The sequence below is a fragment of the Carya illinoinensis genome, chromosome 10, assembly GCF_018687715.1.
Source record: "Carya illinoinensis cultivar Pawnee chromosome 10, C.illinoinensisPawnee_v1, whole genome shotgun sequence".
Taxonomy (NCBI): Eukaryota; Viridiplantae; Streptophyta; class Magnoliopsida; order Fagales; family Juglandaceae; genus Carya; species Carya illinoinensis.
The window spans coordinates 27,756,179-27,779,553 of NC_056761.1; the positions used below are offsets into that span (position 1 = coordinate 27,756,179).

Sequence of the window (23,375 nt, forward strand, 5' to 3'; positions counted from 1 at the left end):
GCATAATGCCACGTCAACCGATTCCGCAACAGGTACCCATCGCCGGGTACCTGTAGCAGTGCTGATATTTTATATATTTTAATTTTTTTATTTAATTTAATTTTTATTCAATTAATGAACTTATTTTACTCATAATTCATATATTATATTTATTATGGAAAAATTAAAAAAAAATTAAAAGAGTTATGTTATAAGATATGTGAAATCACAAATAGAATTATTATTTTTTAAACTTCATTTATATAGAAAAAACAGAAGAAAACAATAAAAAATAAAAAACGTGAAAAAGCAATGTCCAAAACAAAACCTGCCTTCACGGTCTGTCACTGATCTGTCTCCTTCCTGGCTGTTAGGCAATTCAAATACATAAAGCGCATTCTCTCTCTCTCTCTCTCTCTCTCTCTGTGAAACCCTGGAGACCTGGTTTTTTAAATGTTTAAAACCAGGTCTTAACCTTAACCAGCTCCAATTAATATCGTTAATTTTTTTCGTATTTTTATTGGTTTAGTTTTGAATTGCTCAGCTCCCCTTCGACAATGAATGACCTATTAACGGTAATTTTTTCTTTAATTTATTTTGTTATTTTTTTTTTATAGAATATATGCTTTTCTGTTCGGTTTGTTTGTTTGGGCGTGTTTGGGAGTTTCTTGTTACGGTTTTGTCTTCATCTTGACATTGATTACGATAGCTGTGTTGATTTTACTGGATCGTGTTTGAATTGATGGATTTGAGTATTTTAATTGGAGACTTAAGGTTAAATTTTGTGTTTGATTGGTTAGAAAGGTATGGAAAATCTAAAACATTTTGGATTTGTGGATTTTGTGAGTACTTTGTTTACTGAGAAAATATAATTTCGCTGAATTTAAATTAAAATGAGCTTTTTGGGTCACACCGTGGCTAAGGCAACGTGAAGCTAGGTTGTGAAATTCTACTTTCTTTTATATTGATGAATATTACTATAATTCCTTCAATGTGTTAGAATCATTTTGTGAAGATATCATGGATCTTGTTATTTTGTTGGTAATATGATGAGCCTCGTAGAGTAAGTCGAAGGATTACAGTAATATGGAAATGTGGTGATAAATCTGGAGAGTGGAATTTGGAAATGTTGGAACTCTATAATTTTCTTGGTTAGTAACGGATTAGAAGAAAAAAACAAATGTCTTGGTTAGTGAAAACTTAACAAAAATTTTAAAAATTTATTAGTTTAATATTTTTTACCCTGATTCGTAGTAAAAGAAGAAAAGTATTTACTTGTAATGCCCCAAGGAAGACCCAAGTTATATCTGGGTTTGTACTTTGAAAGTACTAATTGATGATACAATTGGAGCTCCATTTGAACAACTATAAAGAGCAAAAAATTTTCATTCCCAAACAGTATGGGATCCCATACACCACCTACCCTTATCATTCAGTATGGGTCATCACAATCTCCCTCCTTTAAATTCTCTAATGGGCAGGCCCTAAACAATGTGAAATCCTATACACCACCTACCCTTATCATTCAATATGGGGTATCGCAATCTTTCCACCTTAAATTCCCGATTCCCTCCACGTTGAGCCTATTCAATATTTATCGTAGGTGGCATGGCTTGAGTCTCACATTTTTAGTTGGGATAGATTTTGATACCATTTGTGAGCCCCCAAGGAAAGGACAGGCCACATTTTGGTTTGTACTCCAAAATGACTAGTCAATGATACAATTGGAGGCCAATTGAAACCATTATAAAGAGCAAGAGCTTGTCATCATCAAGTAATGTAGGATCCCATACACCACATATACTTATTATTCAGTATGGGGTATCACATTACCTAACTAAGCTAATTAGTTGTATTAAGCTTAGTTATGTGAATATCTTGGTTTCCTAGGGCCCTTAAAATTGAAAATCTAGAGGTCAAAGTTTTACATTTCTCCTCTAACTTTGTCTTGGCAGCGAAATGGAGCATTGTAATTTGAGGGGGGAAGGGGAGAAATATTTGAAGATATATATATATATCTTTTTTTATTGGCACTGGGTGTCTAATCCCGGGGCTGCACAGGCCCTCGGCACTGAAGATATTAATACCCAGCTTGTAATTTCATTGAAATCCATCGAATTTAGAAATTCAATTAATTTTTATACCAAAATTTTAGTTTGTTTATGTTTTCAAGTATCTTCAGTATAAACTCTAGCTGTATGTTATTGTTGGTCCACTTAGTGGCATGTAATTTTGAATTCGTAGCCAAGTTTTGGTACTGATATGTACTTCATTTGCAAATATTTTCAACATAAAAAGGTAAAAAAGCAAAAAAAGTATAAAAAGTTAGCAGTCTCTTTAATTGTGTAATTGAAGACAACTGAATTTTATTTCCCTATAAACTTGAAGTGAAATATCATCTTTGTTGTTTTTCACTCTCATTTGCTCATAAATTAGTGAACTCAACTTCATTTTTAGAGAAATAGATGTAGACGCTCTTTCTGTTTAGTTTTCATACCTTGATTTCAGTTTCCTGTATCATTGGTGCTAGTTGGTCGTAATATTTTGGATTGGTCATTATCGTTTTAGTACTATATCAATATATATATACATATGTATTGGATTGGTCATGCTGCTATTCATCAAAGCATATAAAACTCATTGTGGTCATAGTTTCCTTCATTTATCCTCTCATTATATAGTTCCACAATAGCCAATAGGGTATTGGAACTACTAAGTTTCTATAGGGATTTTATATGGTCTTGAGTTTCCATTTTTTTTTTTCTTTTTATTGGTTAAAGAAGCTGTATTCTAGGCAGGTTTTTGGGAAATTTAAGTATGAATGGCATTGTTAGAATTTATAGTTGTTAAATGATCACTTGTTAGCTGTAATGTTAATATGTTCAAAAGGATTTCAAGAAAAAACCTAGAGTCCATATTGATCTCTGGTGGTGTCATCAGGTAGTAAGTGTGCCTATCGCTGGTTTAGTTGGCATACCTATGCAGTGTCCAATTGGGTCAACATGGGTTATTCCACTATGTAGAACTCAAATGGTATGAGGGTGGGACTAGCATGACATGTGGGTAGAAATTAATTATTTCCATGACTGCCAATCTCTGAAAGTAGGAGAGTGGGGCCATCATATAAATATCCCAAGATTTATTTGGATAAGTATTTACTTTTCAACTCAAGTCCCAGTGCTAGGCTTTTGGAATATTGGCTGTTCCCTTGCTAGACCCACTTTCTGTGATGTCTAAAGAGTCCAGGATGTTTATTGTGATTAGACTTTGTATCTTATAAATATTCATCCATATCTAAGAAGAAAATTTGTAATCATTTAAATAAAAATGTTCTATAGGGCTAAATGGTTGAATCCTTTCAGCATTGTGATCAAGTAATATTATACTTGGACAGCTAAGTGTATGAGTTTAATAGATGCTTCAAGTACTTTTTATGGATCATATTTTTTCAAGAGTCTAACAAATGTATGTGGCTAAAAAGCATGAGTTTATATGCCTATATATAAATAAAATTATTATTGTTTTTATACTTCTTTTCTAGTCTAGATCATGTTTATGTGTGTTACCTTTGGATAGACCCAAATGGTAAAAGGATATTTAAGTACCCAACTCAAGTTTTAGAAGCATTGAATTATATATGTTGATGTTGCAGGACTCATTTGAGATCCCTCGGGGTCAAGGTTATAGAGGTGGAGATGTAGAGCTAGGAATACAAGCTCCTATGAACTCAGGAGAATTAGGCTTGGAGAATTTCTTTAAACAGGTGCTTTAGCTAGCTTTTTTGGTTGTCTGATCTTCCTGGGCAAGAAAAATGATCATCATCATTATCTTCTTTTTCTCGTTACATTTCCTTTTTTTTCATCTGTTTATCTTATAATAGTTTTGTTTGAGTCTCAATAAATTCATATTTTCTAAGATTATCATATTATTCCCAGGTTACAGAGATTGAGAAACAATATGGGAAGCTGGATAAGCTACTCAAAAAGCTGCAGGTAAAAAGTTTACATATTTGTTTTGCATCCCTATCTGGCCAATGTTTTGATGTTCGCTTGCCGGCCTGCCTTAAGAGTTCAGCCAACCATTTTTTGAACTTCTATACTCCAATAGATTTGGATAACCTGCATCTCTCTGAGTCAATTCTGCACTATGAATAAAATCTCGAAGAGAGCGTTTAGAGTAGAAAAGTATGTGTCTCATCATGTGTATAACTGTATGAGGATCAAACAGGATGAGGCACCCCTAGAGGGAAGAAGGAAGAGAGAATGAGCAGGAGGGCGGGAGAGGGTTTTAGCTCCAGAATAACCATAGTCCATCAATGTGTGTCACATTATAGTGATGCTTGACAATCTGTCAATTGAATCTCGTTAGAGTGGTTTTTGTAAATGTAATATTAGACCTAACCAGGGGTTACTTTGACCTCTCTTAGCATGTCAAAGTTTATATTCATTTGATTATGCTGAATCTTTTGCTTGTTATATGCTGGTCTGCCTTTGTTATTGTAGAATTTTTCAGTTTATTTTTTTATTTTTTATTTTTTACTTTCAATTGTGCTTGACACCAAAGATTTGTTTCTTTTGACCTAAAAGGTTTTTTTGACTTGATGTTTGAATATGTTTTTCTCGAAAATGCTATCGTTTTTAGGTGTTTGGTGTATTTTCCAAGAAATAATCGTGCAATATAAAATAATAAAATTGAAAAATCAATAAGAATTTTGAACAAGATGATAACGAGCTAATGATAGAAACACGCAAGTCAGCCACCACTTATGAGCAATGTAACAAATTATTATTTTTAGTAGTTCCTATAATCTGTGTTAGACTCAAAACCATGCTGCATTATATGGTAATGAATTTTGATGGCAGTGATCCAAGTAACTTGGACTAGAAAATTTACCTAGCAAACAATTATATGTGCATAATTCGACTTGAGATCCAAACACATAATTTGTTTTGCTATCACTATCGCCCCTTCAGGTTCTTGAATCTGTGCATTAACCAACAACCATAGAACTCTAAATCATAACATTTTGATTCAGCATTTTATCGAAAATCTGCCTGGAATCATCCACACTCTAGTACTTTGACCATATCAATCAATCTTCTCAACAATTTTACTGCAAAACCTTACTTTGAACTGAGACGGTGACCCTGAGTTCCAAGCCCTTCGGCTGCCAATTGGAACAAATTCCTTGTCGCAGTCGAGACTGAATTGTGGAGTTATACCTCTTGTAATGCTTCCAAAAATGAATAAATTAAAATTCCTCGGCATTTAAAATGCAAATAACCCAAAATCAAGGAATGATTAGTGACTGCATTTTTCTGAGGCATTTCATGAAACAATTGCTGAGTGCCTTGAATTTCACCACATTTAGTATGCATCAACAAGAGGACTGCATATATAGCATTTGAATTGGAACTCCTGATAATACTTGGATGGACAAGGGTTCCAACAGCTAGATCTCTCAATTTGGTGGACAACAATATGATGAAATTGTTGAGGATGTGAGCAGTGGGTAATGACCCTAACGTTTGGAAATGAGCCAAGATGTCCAAATCAATTGGTCGCAGTGACTTCTTGTTGTGGCTGAAGGTTTTGCCGTTGGAGCATATAAAATTGTTTTCTGAATCTTTCTTGCTGTGGAAGGTGTGGGTCATTAGAGTGAGGATCATTCCTGCTGAATTAATACTTTTCTTATACTGAAAACATACATTTTCCTTTCAAACAAATGGAGTCTAAGATGTGGTGTCGTCCAAGGATGTGAAAATATGGATAAGGAAAATGATGAAGTGGTAGGTTGGAGTATAACTGAATCTGTGAAAAGATCCAAGTATAGGCATGTTATGTGGTGAAACCAGCAATGGAAACTGATTTGCTGTAGTATAAATAGAGCAGCTACTCTTTTGAGAAGAAAATTTATCCAGCCTGCCAGAAAGCATAAAGGTCCATCAAAAGCAAGTAAGCGTGTTGTGATTTTTCAATCTACACAGCAGAAAATTGTATGCAGTTTACCTCAGCCTAATGCGAAAAATCATGAAGTGCCCCCTCTTGTACTTCTAGTGCATGATAATGTTATGCTAGTCAGTACTGAGAGAATTTGAGTCAGCTAGAGTTTTGATATCTGATGGGCACAGATGATTAGAGACTGCTGCATTTGGAACTGGTTTCTTGCTTGACCTAAAGTATTTGATAAAATTCTTTGAAATCTTGCATGCAGGATGCGCACGAAGAGTCCAAGGTTGTGACTAAGGTTCCTTCCATGAAAGGTAACTTCTACATATTTCATTTCTGTTAATATTTATACAAAGTTTGCAAGTTTCATGTGTAGGTGCACTCTGCTTTAATTTATCCTATTTCTCAATGTTAATTTTCCCAAAGTAAAAGTAAAATGTTAATGTAGTGTTTGAGAGGTTTGAACCAGATTGGATCTATTTTTCCTCATTATTGTGCTGAATAGATAGATCAATAATGCTTTTTAAGAAATGATGGAGATTTACATGCAAAAGGCTGCCTATGCAATAGAAATTAGAGTTAGAGGAGGAGGAGGAGGAGGAGGAGGGGGGGGGGGGGGGGGGGGGGGGGCTTGTAATGTCAACTACACATATGATTCTCATATTCATGGCATGTTTCAGGCTTTGAATGTTGATGTTATAAAAGCACATTACCATTCCTTGAGTAGAATTTTGTTGCCAATGGTTTGTGCCCCTTGGATGGAGTGGTAAGTGGTGGGCCATAGGCATTGTGATGCTTCAATATCATGTGGCGTGCTATGTTCTGTATCTCTTGAAAAAATAGAAACGAAAAAAGAAAAAAAGAGAAGGAAACGGTATGCATAATAAAATATATTGTTTCATGTTGGTTAACAAGATAAATTGATTGGTTTTTTTAGTTAAGGGGATGCTTGGGGAATGAGATGAGATGAGAATTATGTGAATAGTAGTGAAATGGTTTGAGTTAAGATGTTTTATTGGGTTTTGGGAAATGTGAGAGAAAAAATGAATAAAAATATTATAAAGTTAAAATATTGTTTCAATATTATTTTTGTTTTGAAATTTGAAAAAGTTGTTTTGTTTGGAAAAGTTGTAATGATTAGATAATGATTAGATGAAAAAATTGAAAATTTGAAATTGAGAAGTGTTTGTGTTTGAGTGATGTTGGGGAAGGAAATTTTGAGAAATTTTGAGATGAGACGAGTTTAGTTTCCCAAACAATCCCTAAAGCACAAATCATGCAATCTCTTGATTATGGGCTAGTTTGAAAACACAAGTGTTCTCAGCCATTCTAAGATATTTCTTTCCCAAACGTTGCTCAAACATAAATATTTTTCAATTTCAAAGCTTCAACATTTTCATCTAATCATTACAACTTTTCCAAACTTTCAAACACAGCACAAAAAAAAATTTAACTTTTATTATAAAAAAAAAAAACAATACAACTTTTTCAAATTTCAAAAAAATTATATTCAATCAAGTTTTTAACTTTATAATATTTTTGTTCAACTTTTTCTCTCTTATTTCTCAAAACCCAATAAAAACATCTTAATTCAAACCATTTCACTAATATTCACAAATAATTTCACTACTATTCATATATATTATGAGATATTTTAAGTGTCCAAATGAGCCCTAAATCTTTTTATTTTTATTTTTATATTTATAGAAATAATATTTTAACAAAACCTTAAACTTTAGTGTGGAAGTTTGTAAACCTTAAACTTTAAAAAGCTAGAAACAAATGAACTTAACACATCATAATAGAACGCAAGACAAAAACCAAAAGTTTGTAACTGCAAAATTAGAACTGAGTTTTCACTGTGGAAGGCAGATTATGGGAGAAGGAATTAAAACATGATCAAAATATCAATCCCCCAGACTGTTGGGGCTGGGGGCCTGTATTACCCCTCACCCACTGCAAATCCTCCCATACTTGTCCTATGGGTGGTTGGGTGAGGGGTTGAACTCACGCAACCGGTTCACAAACCAAAACCTACCATGCAAACACTAACAACCAATCACAAATTCACGTCAACCAAACAAACACAAATATAGAGAATTTACAGATTCGCAAGTTCACAACCAAACAAAGAGAGAATATTACTTGGATGATTGGACCATGAGGTGTGGAGGATTGGTGTGGCTGGACCATGGGTGTAGCTGTATTTCTTAATTCATATTCTTTGGTGCACATCATGGTTGAGAGAGGGAGGGAGGGAGGGAGAAGCAGATAGGTGAAAGAAAGAGAAGAAAACTAAGGTAAATTAGGGGATGCTTGGGGAATGAGATGAGATGAGATGAGAAATCTGTGAATAGTAGTACAATGGTTTGTGAATAGTAGTGAAATAGTTTTAGTTATGATGTTTTATGGGGTTTTAAGAAAAGAGAGAGAAAAAGTTGAATAAAAATATTATAAAGTTAAAATATTGTTAGAATATTAGTTTTTCAATATAATTTTTGTTTTGGGATTTGAAAAAATTGAATTGTTTTATGTGTTTTGTTTGGAAGTTTGAGAAAGTTGTAATGATTAGGTAATGGTTAGATGAAAAAGTTAAAGATTTGAGATTGTTTGTGTTTGAGTGATGTTTGGGAAGAAAATGAGATGAGATAAGATGAGGTGACCATCCCATCTCCCAAACAACCCCTTAAGGTTTTGATGGGTAGGCTATATAGGCGGGTGGGCAGGAGTTTTACAGGTGGATTTTTATCCAACACTTTTTCACCCGTTCATCTGTTATTTCTTAAAAGATCTGCCCACCTGCCAAGAGTTCCACCAGTCACCCTTGCATGCTGGGCAGATTAGGCAGGTGGCCTGATCCTGGGGGCCCGCCACCCAGACCTAGTTCTGGTGATGTTCAAAGCAATTGGATGTATCTCATGTAGTATAGCTGCAGTCCTTTGGCATCTTCAAGTGCTCTCTTATTCTTTATCATGTAAAGGAAAAGAATATGCTCTGTTTACCTTGACTAGCATAGATGCTTCATTTTTTACTGACAGGAGTACAAAATGGTTTATGATTTCATGGTTATAATAGCTATTATTGTATTAGCCAATCATGGTCAAGGTAACTGTGTTGATTAGTTGACATATGCATTGTTGTCTACCCTATATAAATATCATCCTGATTTATATCCACGCGTATATATATATATATATATATATATATATATATATTATGACTGCATGGATTTAGTTGCTAATGTAACACTGTCTCCTTTATGATCAAAATTACACAAATTTCCCATTTTATGTTCAACTTATTTTTCTGTGACACCAAACGATTGACTTTGATATATTTTGGGGGATTGGAATGTCTCTATTCTTTCTCATGCAGTGCCAACATTAGTGTGTACTCTATGGCTTGATGCTTTTTGTCTTTTAAATATAATCGAGAAAACCAAAAGAGAATTCATTTCTTAATAAGACTTTGTGTGTAGGCCAAAAGCTCAAATTCAGGAAATATGCTTGAGTACGCTTCTTAGTGACCGCTATAGATTCTATGAAGCGAGATTTGTACAAGACTTTTTCATCATGTCACATTTGATTGGAACATTGCTGTTACCTAGTGACATTTAGGCTTGGAATAAACTATTTTTGGATACTTTTGTTTTGGAATGTGCAATCCCACGCTAATATACTTTTTGTTTTTCTTGAATTCACTTGACAAAATGCTCATATTTTTATGATCTTAATTCTTACTGTGCAGTATTAATGATTTTGATTAAACCCCAAGGGGTTGGCCCAAGTGGTGAAGGCCTTGGTCTTGGGTTATAACTCCCATCAAGGTCCAAGGTTCAACACCTCATGGTTGCAAACAATCCTTTGGGGCCAACACCCCCCTAGTGAATGAGAATAGGCATTGCCCAAGGACTCATATACTTGAAGTTACTTGCCTTAGTTTCTTTTTGCTCATTTTTATGCAATCTCCAATTCGCTAAGGCAAAAGAGCCTTATATTTAATCAATAATTGTGATGGATCCTGTTATTATCTCCAGCAATCAAGCAGCGAATGGAGAAAGATATTGATGAAGTTGGAAAAGTTTCCCGATACATTAAGTCAAAAGTGGAAGAACTTGACAAAGAGGTTATACCTTTTTGCTGCTTCTCAATTTGTTGTGGTAATTTGGTTTCTCACGCAAAGTCCCTCTCATACCTCTTCTTTTCTCTGTGGTCCAGAATTTAGCAAATAGGCAGAAGCCTGGGTGTGGAAAAGGAACAGCTGTAGACCGAACTAGAACGGCAACAACTATGTTAGTTAAACTTACCCTCCCTTTTTACCTTTTTTGTTTGTTTGTTTTTATTTTATTTTATTTTTTTTTGTTTTTTTGTTTTTGAGTTATGCTGTGATGAGAATTTTCAAAAAGGAAAAATGAGTTGTGTTAGTATGAGATCATATCAATAATTTGCTTCAAAACATGCATGCTAGAGACAGATTATATGTAATTTGCTCTCTGTTTGTCAATGTATTATGCTTCGTCCAAGTCTTGAAACCATATAGCACCTGAAGGTTGTTGAAACCATCTAATTAGTTGGTTACTCTTGGGGGTCTGTGAAGTCTCCACAGATAAACAATACAAGTTTCTATTCTTATATTTAAGTGCTATTATATGGTCCTCGGCTCTCTTTCATAGGACTCGTGTAGTCCACCCCCAAAAGAGCTCCACTTTTAGCAGGACATGACTTATTTTGAAGTGATAAGCAGATTGATTGATTGCTAGAAAGAGCCGCACCTAGCTAAGGGACAAATTATTCCTTTACGGATTGGAATAATATTATTGAAATGATATTCCTTTTATTGCTTGCACCTACCAGAAAAGAGAGGCATGGCCCTAGGTTTAGGTTGAGATGGAGCAGGCCCATGGGCTTATGGCCAAAAAGGCTGAGTAGCAAACAGAGTGTGAGCCCAGTTGCCAAATTGGCCCTGTTAACATCCCGACCTAGACATGTTGCTGGGTTTTGATGCAAGACCCTTTTTGATCCACTCTGACATAAGCCCTCATCAAAAGGCAAGTGCTCATTATCAGAAGATGTCTCCCTAGTACCCTTTTGATATTCAAAATTGGAATTGGGTTTGGGATCGATAGACTTACTGTGCACAGTGCTGGCCAGGATACAATCTTGGCTTGAGAAGCTGAGTTTCCGGTTTGACGATCCACTCGGCCGGTTCGAATCAGAGCAGACTCAGGGCCTCTCTTTCTCTTGAGCTGAAGCAACCTCATCTCATTTGGCTGTCCTACTCTCGTCCCTGCCGAGACCGGAATGGGTCAGAAATAAGCTGGCCTTTGAAGATCACCCACTTTAACAATGCGCAATGTTGGAATGCCTTTTCCTACTGGGATCTCAATCTGAATTTCAATACAAGTGTCTATTCTTTCTGTGAGGCAATGTAGGTTTTGCCTGTTCTTTTGTGGAGGGTTTATGTTTTTGTTAAAAATTTTAGTTCTCTTCAGGATTTTTTTTTTTTTTTGTTTTTTGTAAGGAATCAATAGAAGAAACCGTTACTAGAAGATTGTGAGTTAGATCAGTCAATTTTATAAATATTGATTTTACTGCTGCAGTTAGGATGCAAAGGAGATAGGGGAGAAAGTGTTTTGCAATCACTAGATTGAACCTGATATGGACAACCTATAGATCAAATAAATAATAGAATTTGTGATTTGTAGAAGTCAATGGAAAATTCACCAATTGGTTAAATTCTCTACAATTGATTTTTCATGGGCAACATTCTTTTTATCAGTCTTCATACTTGTACATAACTTTTTGTCAATGAATATACTTAAAAACATGATTACCACATACCTTAAGTTGTTACTCTGTATGGACACATTAAAGATATACTTTCTACATTAGAATTTATTAAGTAATAAATAATTGAAATTGTCAATTAAGTATAATGCAGTTGGTATATAAGTGTTTATACATTGTTGATCTGTTTGCTTTGCTGTTTTTCGTTTGTTCGGTTGGTTTATCGTACCATTGGAAATGTCTGCGTGATTCTTTGCAATGTTTTTTTTTTTTTTTCCCTAAATGAGTGTCCTCTTCTGAGGTTTCTGAACCTGCCTTTGTCCTGCAAGGAGAACTTACTGATTGTTTAAATTCCCTGATTGTTTAAATCCTCTATGATTTACTCATGGAATCAGATCTATTTATCGCCATCTTTGAAATATTTCCATATATCAATGGATTTTATTCACTGAGTCAACCAAATATAACTGCTTGTCTCTGATATTTTGTTGCAGTTCCTTGAAAAAGAAGTTAAAGGACAAGATGGCTGAATTTCAGGTTGGTGGTCAGATGAATTTTTTCTTTGTATTTGGATGATAGTATCTCATTTTTCTCATTTGTTCTTATGTCATCTACAATTTGTTAAAAATTTTTGCAGACTCTACGGGAAGCCATCCACCAAGAATATCGAGAGATTGTAGAGAGGCGTGTCTTTACAGGTTTGGACATTTGTTACTGATCAATAAGTATATATCTGCAGTATGATTTGCTAGATTTTTCATGAAAAGGAGTTAACCTGTTTGAATCATCTGGAATCATGATTGTTAGTAACTGGCACAAGAGCTGATGAAGAGGTAAAGCTTGTTCCATTCTTAAAATTTCCAAGTATGTAACTTTCAAGATATTTTTCTGATTATGTGAACAATGCGCAGACAATTGAGAGATTAATTGACACTGGAGATAGCGAACAAATTTTCCAAAAGGCAATACAGGAACAAGGGCGAGGACAGGTTTGTCATTTCCTTTTTTATTTTAGTTCAAATTTGACAGTAATATTCTCATGAACTACTTAATGAGCTATAATTTTTAGAAACAATTTCGGCTAACCTACATTCCACCCTTGAAATGCTAGGCTGGACCAGAAAATCTCTTTAGATTATCTTTTTTTTTGGGGTGGGTGTAACACTCCTCATAGGGTTAAAAATGTCACGTCGTACCACTAGATATAAAATCAAAAAACTTATTACCTTAAAACATAACTGAAAATTCTATTAAAGTATAATATTGAATGCACAAAAATCAAATAAACTAAAACTAAATAAATATACTCAATGTCACCATGTCAACATCAACCAAATCCTAGCAAACTGTGTGACAACTTATTATATGCTTGACTAAGAGCATTGTTATTGGATTATCCATATGTAAAGGACATTTTTTATGAATGTAAGATGAATTTAGATATTGGCTATTCCATTTACATAAATATCCACATTGGAATAGCCATTTTTTCATTATATAGTAATAAAATAATATAAGATGAATTTGACTTTAACTATTTATATCAAATTTTTACAGATTATCTATTTATTTATTATATAGTAATAAATAATTAATAAATTAAGAAATATTTAATTTTTTTAATTATTATTTTATTTTATTTTATCATATTTTACTATTTTACCTATTATATGTTAATTAGTAATCATATTCTAATTAAATTATGGATTAAAAAATAATAAAGATTTAAAAAACAGTAACTATCAAAGGAGAGAGACTTAAAAAATAATAAAATAAAGATTGGCTTGTGGAACAGTAACTATCAAATTTGATTTTATCTTTACATGTACTGTAGCTTAAAGTTAAGAAATTTGATTATAGATAATCCACTGCAAGTGGTTTTTATGTCTAATAGGTAAAAAGGGGCTTTAGTTTTGGATATAGATAATCCAATGAGAGTGCTCTAAGTCATGGTCGCAACTTCTAGCTGGTTTTGGCCTGCCAACTTATCCCCATCATAATCATTTGGGACATATAAAACATAAAACTAAAAATGATTCGAATACTCAGTCAATAGTACATCATTGAGTAAAATGTTTTTAATAAGGTTTCATATGAAATCACACTTCAATACATTTAACCATTGTGCACACATCATAAAATATTAATATTTAAAATTTACATTCGTAGTGGCCCATGCATATTAACCCTTGTGTGTAAGGTTGTGCACCATCCTAACGGTTGGCCACAAGGGGTAGGTACTACACCATGCTATATGTAAGCATCCTAACTGGTTAATCCTTTTTTTTTTTGATAAGTAAAAATATTATAGATATGAATAGGAGTAACCAAGTACACTGGATTTATAGAAGAAAACACCTAGCCAATACTGGAGAGCCCCTAATGGCCCAAAAATCCTGTGAAAACTACCTCAAATACACCAAGCCCAAATTGGAATGTAACACACCTCCTCAACCCTAGCCCCTTGTTTTCCATAAAACTAATCCTCTACCCGAAAGTTCACTACGAGAACGTCTTCGCAATGCCCTCCCTTTAGTCTTCCCTCAACTTGAGCTACATCCCTTAGCATCGTAGTTGATTGCCCATGAAAGACGATTTAACTCCCTGCTTTTCTTAAAATTTGATTTGGTTTCAATTGCGTGGCTCGCCTCAATCGCAGTGAGTAGTGCTTTAAATTGGTCTTCATATTCTCCATGTGAAAGCCCCAGGATTTGCTGAAACCCGTTAACTTTATTCAGAACCCAATCCGATGGTGAACCCGCTATATCGTTTATCAGAGGAATAGAAACCAGGGGAACAACATTATCCCCAGACACAGTACCCAACTGCACTCCCAATTATAAACCTTACTCCACATGAGGCACCAACGACAAACCGATAATTTCCTTCTTGCCATATGATTGCTCGACAGCAATATGGTTGTCGTCCATTGTTTTTGTCACCATTACAGGTTCCTCCCCTCTATCAACATTGCTTGTATGTGCTCCACCCCCCGATGATCCTTGTCGTGCCACTTTATTAGACCCTACTGCTCCCTCAAGAGACATAGAACAGGTAGGGGAAGCACTGCTTTCTGTTACCCTGTTTGCATCTTCTAAAAGAGGTTCAACTGTTTCTTCCAAAGTACTCAAGACCCTGGAGGCACCCCTCCCCCCCCCCCCCCCCCCCCCCATCTTCAACTAAAAATGAACCCTAGACAGAAGTACCAACCCCATCTGCAACTGGTGCTTAAGGCCCTACTGCTCCCTCAGGAGGCATAGTGACATAGGCATGGACAAAGATGCCAGCGTCCAATGACCCTATCTACAACGGCGTTGAAACGCCCTTTGCCGGCAAAGGATCTTCACCCCGCCCTCCCTCATCCATTCTCGACCCACCACCAAAACCCATGACTAGGTCCAACTCGTTATCCACTTTAATCATTAGATCTCTCACATACTCCATAACTCCCTTCAATTGAGCTTTGACATCCCACAAGACCCCCCTCCATTTCTCTCAATGTCACTTGACGGCCTTTTTCTCCTACAAGTATCTTACCCTTTCCTTCTACCGCTAAGCTGATCTCGGTCAGAACCCGCTAGTGACCTTAACACCCCGGCATACGAAGCACCTTTGATTGAGGAAGGCCTTCCCACTATTTTTCCATCAACAAACTCCCCACAGTTTGCATGCTTTATAATAGTGGCTTTGGACCCAGTAACACTTCAAATGGACTGCAGAAAACCTTTCCATCCAATGCCATTTGGGCCCTCCCCTTCGAAATCACCAACAAACCTTTCCTCCTTCCATTCCGGAATTGTAAGAGTTGCAGAAAGCTGCCCCTTGCGTTAACATGATGTTGAATGATAAAAATTTCATTACCCATCCTTAGCTCTCTGAAGAAAACTTCATGACAGTTAAGTTCTAAACATCCTCAATCCCCTTAGCCACCCACGAAGCTGCCATCCCACCTAGACAAATGAACTTAGCTATCCTTTTGCTACGTTCAGAGATACGAAAACTATTTCCTCCCCCTTTCATAAAAATAAATTTTTTTTATTCCACTTTCAACCACCTCTCGCCTTCCAACTGAGACGAATCCATATCGTGCGTCGTCATCGTCAGATCCCAAATCCCAAATTAGAGATAAACTACTGTTCCCACTTCATCCTCTTAAGGAAAAAAGCAGATCTGTGCCCACTGCAAATCAAAGGCAGAGACACAGAATGGATTCCCGGTCACTGTAGGAGAACCGAAAATGGAGTTGTTGGAGTCTGTCGATCAAATCTGTGGCGGTGGTAGAGGCAAAGGCTTAGGTCTCAGTGCCCCTTAATTGTGTTAATGGAAAAAAAAGAAGAAAACTCCGAGTTGCCGGAGGAAGACCGACGTCTGAGGCCCCACAATGGAGTTGCCAGAGTCTGTTGATCAAGTTTGTGGTGGTGGCAGAGGCAAATGCTCAAGTCGCTGGAAAAGAAAACTCCCGAGAGATGGAGGACCAACGTAGGAGGACCGATGTTAGAGGCCCCTCAACAGAGTCGCTGGAGTCTGTTGGTCAAGTCTGTGGTGGTGGTGAAGGAAAATGCAAGGCGACAGTCATTGACACCTCCGACAAAGAGAAAAGTGAAAAAACCAGTTCGCAGGAGAGGACAGAAGCAGGATGGGCCTCAGCGAGGATGCTGGGGCCTGTCGGCCTTGTCTGTGATAGAGGTGAGGTGTCACTCTCTGGTCGATGGTGGGTGAGGGGTGGCGGCGGGATGGATGTGTTTGAGTTTTCTCTCACTCACTTTGTTAGGGTTTTGTCAAGGATTTACCACCTTTTCTTGTGCGCTTCCAGAAACAAATACACCACTGGTTAATCCTTCTGAACATCTTTCAGTGTGGCTTTTACATCTACCCATAGCATTCGTACCTCCAAGTCAAGTAAATCAGTACTAAAGTTTATATCCTAATGGGGTAAAATCAGTTCTAATTCATTATAACTCCCAAGTCATGTAACATCAGTCCTAAAGTTTTCTTAACTCTCAAGGATGTATCTGTAGAATCTAGAAATTGCTTGAAGTCGATCTCATTTCCTCGTTCAAAACCTTAACAAATTTGAGCCCTGGTTTCTATGAATTTTGCCATGTTCCATACCATACCCACAAATCATGATGGTGAAATCCTATTGAAAACTTATTCAAAAACCATGAAATTTATTCTAGACTCATATTCAACATACAAATATTTTGGTAAAACAAAAACCAAAATTACGTTTCTAGATTTGACGGTAAATTTGGCAGACTGGAGTCTCAATTTACATAATTCTGAAATTTTAACAATGATACGAATATAGATATTTACTTATCAAAAAACAGAAAAAAAGAAGAAGCAATGATGCAATATGGATGTTCAGTAGAACAGAACTGAAAATTAGAACTTCGGATCATGTAGTGTTTTTTTATAAAAATTAAAACTTAACTTGGGTGTAACATTAAACCCATAATTTCTAGAGAAACATATCTGAGACCCCATTTCTGTAAAAGTTAGAAAACCTATCTCAATGACCTCCAAATGACGAAATTGTGACAGAGCAAACTGACATATTAAATAACAAGGCCTATTAATCTTTTTGACAAAAAAATTAAATAATGTTTGTATAAATTCAATCCCTCTAAAACCTATAGTTTGCCCTGAATCAACCCAAGAATTCATGCTTTATCATGATCTGAAAACTTGATAAAACTAAACCATACCTGCCTCATTTCCTTGAATTTCATGTTTCTTCTCTTCTCCCTTTTAGCCAAAATTCTTTAACTGCGTGGCCAAAATCCTTTCTTTTAAAATACATGACTCCTTAACATGATTGAGGCTTGCTAGGTCATTTGTGAAAATTCAACTCTATGCGCAATAAAAATATGAGCTTGATCCCGTGCACCTTGAAAACCAAGTTCTAACCCTATTTATCAAATCCTTGATTCCAACCTCTATCTTATCGTCAACTTCAAAGTCGAACATTTATCTACCCTACTTTTAGGCTTAAGAACAGATTATGCATATAGATTGTTGCTTTCCGAAATGGGAAGGTTCCTAATGGGCACCTTCCAAAAATGGGAACTCTAACTTTACCAATTATAGGTATGGATAGTTGGGGTGTTGCAGGGGGGTTCAATGTTCTGGGTCAGAGGTCGCTTCATCAACATTTATGTGAAGATAAAAGTCATTTGTTCAAATTGCTCACCTCATTTTGTATTCTTTGGTTGTATTTGCAGATAATGGCCACTGTGGCAGAAATTCACGAGCGCCATGATGCGGTTAGAGAAGTAGAGAGGAAGCTTCTTGATTTACAGCAGGTACTATTATTGGTTGGTTGCATTGATATGCATCAAGATGTTAGTTTATAGTACAATGCGTCCATGCAACCTAGACTTCTGGACTTTCCTGATATAAATAGCAATCTGCTTTCTGAATTTTGTGTCATGGGTTTCTCAACATGTATAAACAGTTCATCAAATATAAACAGTTTATTTGATGATTAGTTTGGCTTATGCTAATGCAAGGCCAAGTTTAGTTTACCCACCTGTGGGTAGCCCAAGTGGTAAGGGCGAACTTGTGTGCATGAATCCCATGTCACAAGTTCGATTCCCCTTGGGGATCAAACTGCGATTTAAGTGGGAGGCCATGGCGGTGAGTTGCTGTAATGGTGTCCCCAGGGGTTTTGGTTCCATGGGTGAGTCCTAAGGGCTCTGTCGTGGGGTGGTTCCCCCGACATAAAAAAAAAAAAGAAAAAGGCCGAGTTTAGTCAATGGGCTCGTTAGCTGTGTTTGATCATTTTACTTGCCATAATGTCATCGAGAGTCCAAAATGATGGGAAAAGCAGTTATATAGTCTTGTTAGGGAAGAGCCAGCTAGACAGCGCCACTGGAAGAGGAAGAGAAGTTCATATACACATTGAAAATGAAGGTGTTAGGAGTTCAAGGCTATTAATGCACATCTAGGAATGCCCTTAATGTATCAAAGTGTCAATACTTGAAAGCCTTTATTGGTCAGTTGGAAAATTATCATAACAACAGGGCTGAAGGTCTTTAGTTTTTTTGTAAGTACTAAAGGTCTCTAGTTAATTCATGTTTTGGCATCAAAAGTCATATTGTAGAGGCTGAGGCCTTGCTCCCTTTCATGGGTTTTTTTTTGGCGATGAACTCTGCACTGTAATAGATTGAGAGCTTTTGTCCTGGTCTAAGAGTTGTCATCCTTTTTCTACACTTCTCAATCTTCTTTCAACTTGTCATAAAGGCTTTCAATAAAATGTTTTCAGCTACTATTGATGAAGGTGCGCTTTTCATTTCCTCCCTTTTGTTTGCTAATGATACCTGTATATTTAGGAGTCTGGACTACCTCCACTCTTTAAGGGCTCCTTTTTAATACTTTCAAGCTCTTTACGGGTTGAAAGTGAATTTGGTTAAGTTAGAGTTGGTTCCTGTGGGTAATGTTTCTAATCTGGATAGTCTAGCTAGCATATTGTAGTGCAAGGTATTCTCTTTGCCTATGAAATATCTTAGCCTTCCTCTGGGATGGTGTGATTGAGAAGATTGAGCACTGATTGGCTAGTTGGACAAGGATGTAACTGTAGGATCAATTTGATTAAGAGCATCATTTCTGATATTTCTTGTCCTATTCCCACTTCCCAATAGCATGACCAACAAAATTGTGGAGCAACGGGAGACTTTTATGGAGTGGGTTTGTTGAATGGTTCAAATTTCACCTAGTAAATTGAGCCAAGGTGTGCTCTTCAAATGTTAAGGGTTGATCAGGAGTTCGCAACTTGCTTTTGTTCAATCAGACTACTAGAGAAGTAGCTTTGATGTCACCAATGTGAGAGGGAGAGAGGGAGACCTTTTGTAAAGTCCTAGTGGATTCTAAATTTGGTTGTGCTTGGGGTGAATGGTTTTCTAATGTGGTAGATGGTCCGCATGGGGTCGAAATGGAAAACTCTTAATGAAGGCTATATGGTGTACCCATCGGTGCACGAAGATGACATGGCAGAGGTATTTTTTATCCTACTGTACCGTTTAAGGAAATGATGCATTTTAATTTTTGGGTTAAATGGGTTTTGCGTCCCATGTTGGTGGCTAAAAATCCAGCTTGTAGATTTTGGAAGAGTGGTTTTTGCTGGCGACAGCTATTGCGTACCCATGGGCTTGAGAGTAGGCGCAGAAGGATTGAGTGGTGTCAAGCTCCAAGGGATTTTCTTAGTTCATCCATATTTCTGGGGCAAAGACCCAATTGGTGGCGAAGTGGCTGAGGTTGAGAAGAAAGCAAAAAATCGATGCTTGTTGGGGAGCTTGGGATGTGGGAAAGCGCTGGTTTGTGTTGCAGAGGAGGATTTGTTGAGGGATAGAGGGTTGTATTACTGTGAATTACTAGAGAATAGTGGGTGGGGAGGGATTGTTGAGGTCATGGAGACATCAGGGGAGGGCCATGTGTTCCATTTGTACAACCCAGATGGTGAAAATGTTGTGGCTATGCTCGACCGGATTGTTTCTTTCATAAATTGGCGCAAGCCCTAAGAGACGCAGAAACAACTTGTTGACAGAGGCTTGCGAGAAAGGGGACCGACGGAGACGACCATGAGAGGCCTGTTTAGGAGGTGGGTCACGGAGGAGATTGGCCAATCTGCGAGATGAAATTTGGGGGAGGGGAGACAGAAGGGAGGGAGATGAAAATGGCAGTTGAGACTGAGTACTTTCTTGTTTCGTATTTTTCGTTTCTTTTCCTTTTTTTTTTTAAAAAATACTCTTGCCACATCGTTTTCGTGCGCCGATGGGTACATCGAACTGCCTGTACATAGAAGAACTGGGTGGAAATATGGAAAAATATCCCAAAAAAAAGAACAACTTAGGGGATATTTTCTACTTATAACAGACTTGATGCGGGTGATGGCTTTGGGACTTGATTGTAGCATGACTTTTGGTGTGGTGATAGAGCCCTCAAGGAAGCTTTCCCAGTGGTGTATAGCAATGTGCACAACAAACTTAATGGCTGATCTAGTTAGTTATCGAGTGGCTCCCTGCAGTGGAATATTTGCTTTTCCAAAGTGGCTCAGGACTAGGAGATTAATGCCTTCACGGAGTTCTTCAATCTTTTGACCTACTAGAGTATGCTTTGGAGGTATAGATAAGATTCTTTGGACCTTTTCCAAGACAGGGAAGTTATCGATTCGGTCTTTCTACACATTCCTTATAATTTGCGATAGTAACTCCTTCCCTTGGAGAGGTATTTGGTGGACTTAAGGCGCCCTGAGTGTGGCTTTTTCTGTTTCAACAATCTAAGGGAAGATCCTGACCATGGATAACTAAAGAAACATTATATCAGCAAGGGTTTGATGGTTGGACAATGTGAACTTAATATAGATTGCAAGTCTTGGACACAAGAGCTGCTTTTTTTGCTTGAAAATATTCATTTTGTTTCACTTGTAAGAAACATATTCATTTTGTTTTCATACTTGCTTTTATGCAAACACACGAACATGTAAACCAAAAATGACTTATTGCATTCTATTCCTTTTGACATGTTAATTTATATTGAATATGTGACAGACAAATGAATTGAATGGAGGAATGCTAGGAGTGTGCATGTGTCTGGAGAGAGAGAGAGAGAGAGAGAGAGAGAGAGAGGCATATATTTGTATGGTATTTTGATTAAATCCCATGTCTATTTCAGATATTTTTGGATATGGCGGTGTTGGTGGATGCACAGGGGGACATGCTCGACAACATAGAATCACAGGTAATTGAACTGCGCTCTTGAAGGATGACCTTCTGAATTTCTTCGGAGAGTAGACATTGTTAGGCAATAATTGAATGAAATAACGTAGACTATCAATCCCTGAGTAGCCTTGTTTGGGTAGATAACCCTTGATCAATGTGTCTTCACTCTCCTCTTTCCAGGTTTCAAGTGCGGTAGATCATGTGAATCAAGGGAATACTGCCCTCCAAAAGGCCAAGTCGCTTCAGAAGAACTCCAGGAAATGGATGTGCATTGCAATTATCATCCTTCTTATCATTGTTGCAATCATTGTTGTAGCCGTGATCAAGCCGTGGAATAGCAACAAGGGTGCTTAGCTGCTCATCCGTCTTCTTCTGTATAAATGTACGAGGTAACCATTGATGCGTTTGGACTCCACCCGGCAATTTCTCTTCATTGTTTGTGTTCCATGCTTTAAACACAGCGTATAATTGCCCGTCTATTTTGTGATTCAGTTTGAGTGCTTATATAATTGGAAATGTAATATTATCGTACCCATTTTATAAAAAGTTTATTTTTATCGGTCAAGGTTTCATCTTAGGGATGTCTATCCTGAGTTCATTATTATGTACAGAATCCCTTTGGAATGGTCCGTCTGTTCCAGGGGCTTTAACAGCCACCAATGAAATACACCACGTCAGCAAATTCTACGTAGATATAGTAAGACGATGCACATCTGATAAATCAACTCCAAAATTCTACACAACCAAAATTCTACACAGAACTGTTGCCTACAAAGGGAGAAACTTGAAAATAATTTTTGCGGAAGAAATTGGATTATTGTTCTAATGGGGGCGGGCACTGATTATTCACAAACTTGAAAATAATTTGTGGGAAAGATATTGATTGATTATAATTCATGTTCACATGGGGGTTGGGGCATTGATGGGGCTGATTAATTAGGAAGAAGCTGAATATTTTTCACATGGGGCACTGATTAGGAATAAACTTGAATAAGCCAGAAACCCAATCGAAATTCCACAAAATTACAAGAGAACAGTGTGCGTAGGGATAAATAACAACCATGGATTTAGGTAGGGCTGGGCAACCGGGTACCGGACCGGGTATCCGGGTATACCCGGCCCGGAACCCGGATTCCAAATCCGGGCCGGAGTCCGGCCCGGATATACCCGGGTTACGACCCGGGCTGGAACCCGGATTGATCCGGGTTTTTACAACCCGAAAATCCGGGTTCCGGCCTATACCCGGGTGTTTTTTTTTTTTTTTTTAATGGCACATAACGTTTATTTTTCCTTTTCAGATCTTGCAAATAACGTTTCTTTTTCTTTTTCTTTTTCAGATCAACATTCCTCATTACATATTAGTACAACATTAGGAAATGATCAATAATTCCTGATGATCCAATTCAAAAAAAAAAAAATCCTGATGATCAACATTCCACATTACAAACTCATCCCAATTCGTGCAAAAACATACACAAAGTGAAAATGAGAAGATAAATCAAATTAATACAACATTCCTAATGATCAATAATTCCTGATGATCAAAAAAAGCAATGCAAACCCCACTTCCAGATCTTGATCCGTAGACAACCATACCAAATCATGTAAGAACAAGTAGTAGATGCAAGTACAGCAAGGACAGCATAGAGAAGGCACATGCAACAACATTTGCAAAAGCAAAAAACCTGCAAATACATGGTTAAATATATAAACAACAGCACATAATTATATTCTGTGCATGCAAAATACAAACAAGACTGTTAATACACATAATTATATTGCCATGTGGTTTAAAGTTCTTGGATGCATATGAAAACAAAAAACACAATCAAATTATTGCTACATGCTTAATGTTTGCATTCTTTTGTAAATAGTAAACACTGATTGGTAATTTAAGCAGCAATGAATTTCTCTGCAAGCATGGTGTTGCGAATATAGA

At 36.7% G+C, this 23,375-nt stretch overlaps 1 protein-coding gene across 1 annotated transcript; it reads left to right on the plus strand.

Annotated features, from left to right (window-relative positions):
* Nucleotides 1-335: 335 nt before the first annotated feature.
* LOC122279630 (syntaxin-132-like) lies at nucleotides 336-22,001 on the plus strand. The gene is made up of 13 exons (XM_043090377.1): nucleotides 336-554; nucleotides 3,632-3,742; nucleotides 3,915-3,971; nucleotides 6,194-6,242; nucleotides 9,965-10,053; nucleotides 10,146-10,219; nucleotides 12,209-12,251; nucleotides 12,352-12,412; nucleotides 12,522-12,547; nucleotides 12,626-12,703; nucleotides 17,942-18,022; nucleotides 21,390-21,455; nucleotides 21,617-22,001. Exons 1-13 carry the CDS (start codon nucleotides 537-539, stop codon nucleotides 21,788-21,790), a joined length of 927 nt encoding a protein of 308 aa, XP_042946311.1. The 5' UTR covers nucleotides 336-536; the 3' UTR covers nucleotides 21,791-22,001.
* Nucleotides 22,002-23,375: the final 1,374 nt, after the last annotated feature.

Coding starts and splice junctions, on each gene's coding strand:
- LOC122279630 (XM_043090377.1), top strand. Junction 6,243..9,964: donor TAAGGTTCCTTCCATGAAAG/GTAACTTCTACA, acceptor TATTATCTCCAG/CAATCAAGCAGCGAATGGAG. Junction 10,220..12,208: donor ACTAGAACGGCAACAACTAT/GTTAGTTAAACT, acceptor ATTTTGTTGCAG/TTCCTTGAAAAAGAAGTTAA.